A 1,417-nucleotide genomic window follows, 5' to 3' on the forward strand; every position below is an offset into this window, starting at 1 on the left:
AAGATGACTGGAAGTCTTCCAAAGGTCCAACTGGCTCACTAGATTTAGTGACAGCCTCACGATTTGTATGAACACTCAGAGTGTCTTCAGTGAAATCTAACGAAAGGTTCTTAAGCATTTCAAACATCAGCAAGTCCTTTGAGCATTCTTTAGTTACACGTGGATTGAAAGCTAATTCGTAGAGGAGCTCAGAATTTTGGGTTCTTTTTCTTTTGTCGTTGAGATGATGACGTAGAGTTCCACCTTTAACAGGTATAGGGTCGTTATCAGTTGGAGGATAGGGTACTCTGTTCCAACTGCACACATTAATATACAGTGTGCACTCTTTACCCTACAGTGCAGCATAAATATAGCAGTAACTATGTTCATTAATTCCTATTATTAGCATAATGTAATCATAGCTCTAAAGGTGGGTTTATGATTATTATGTAACGGTAAGCCTGATATTACCAGGGCCGTAGCCAGGAACTTAAAATAGGGGGTTCGGAAATTGCTGCGCGCAAAGCGTGCAGTGAAAATTTTGACGAAAATGGGCGTGGTTGGTAGGCATGGTCTTAATTTACGCATCTCAGCCATGTGCTGACTCAGCTAAAATGGCTATCTGTGCTTCTCGCTGTTGCCAAAATGCTAATCCTGCTTTTGCAGTGCTGTTCTTCATGACAGGAGCTAATCTAAAACTTTTTTGTAGCTACAACAGGGGGTTCGTCCGAACCCCCCGAACCCCCCCTGGCTACGGGCCTGATTACATTAATACTGGAATAGAATTTGACTCTATTTTAGAGTAAAGCATGCGTCAAAAGGTCAAATCACCCATACTTTTGATTAAAAATTGATAAATTATTGTAAACCCACTTTAATTAACGGGACATTGATTGTATATAGTTTTTGCTCATTACTGAGCTGCCCACTTTAGACTACACATAACAAAATGGCATTAATGAACTCGTAAAGTGTTGACTGACACTCAAAACTCCAGACACTACATGCCCATCATTAATTAGATTAATTATAATTATTAATTAATCATTTCAAGCCTCACTTTGTGGCGTGTTTTAGGACATTTTAGACAAAAAGCAAAAACAGGAGAAGCTAAATACTCTTTGCCTTCCTCCATTTGCTTCTCCACAAACTTTTTGTACTCTTGTGGATCTTTGGCAGCCATTGCGTCCAGCATTCCCCAGATTTGCTCTGCTGCTTTGAGAATCCCAGGATCATTATTGGAGGCCATTTTCCCGCCAAACCCATTTCTGTTTCCATGGATACGATGATTTGCCGCGCGGCAAAAAAGGACAGGGTGTGGTCCAAAAATCAAAATGGCGTCCGACAGGCAACGTCGTGTAAATGCTGGAAGGAATATCTCGAAACTCTTAGAGCAAGAAGAGATGAAAGACGAGTTTTACAGCACAGCTTACGGTGG

At 40.9% G+C, this 1,417-nt stretch overlaps 1 protein-coding gene across 1 annotated transcript; it reads right to left on the bottom strand.

Moving 5' to 3' along the window:
* Nucleotides 1-39: 39 nt before the first annotated feature.
* Nucleotides 40-1,228, bottom strand: LOC105316207 (PIH1 domain-containing protein 2-like; the record flags this gene model as incomplete). The annotated part of the gene is made up of 2 exons (XM_011411024.1): nucleotides 1,040-1,228; nucleotides 40-331 (listed from the first exon to the last, which is right to left on the bottom strand). Coding segments are annotated over exons 1-2 (481 nt in total), but the record flags the coding sequence as incomplete, so codon positions are not given.
* Nucleotides 1,229-1,417: the final 189 nt, after the last annotated feature.

Source organism: Amphimedon queenslandica, unplaced genomic scaffold (assembly GCF_000090795.2).
Source record: "Amphimedon queenslandica unplaced genomic scaffold, v1.1 AMPQUscaffold_3529_Cont24478, whole genome shotgun sequence".
NCBI lineage: Eukaryota > Metazoa > Porifera > Demospongiae > Haplosclerida > Niphatidae > Amphimedon > Amphimedon queenslandica.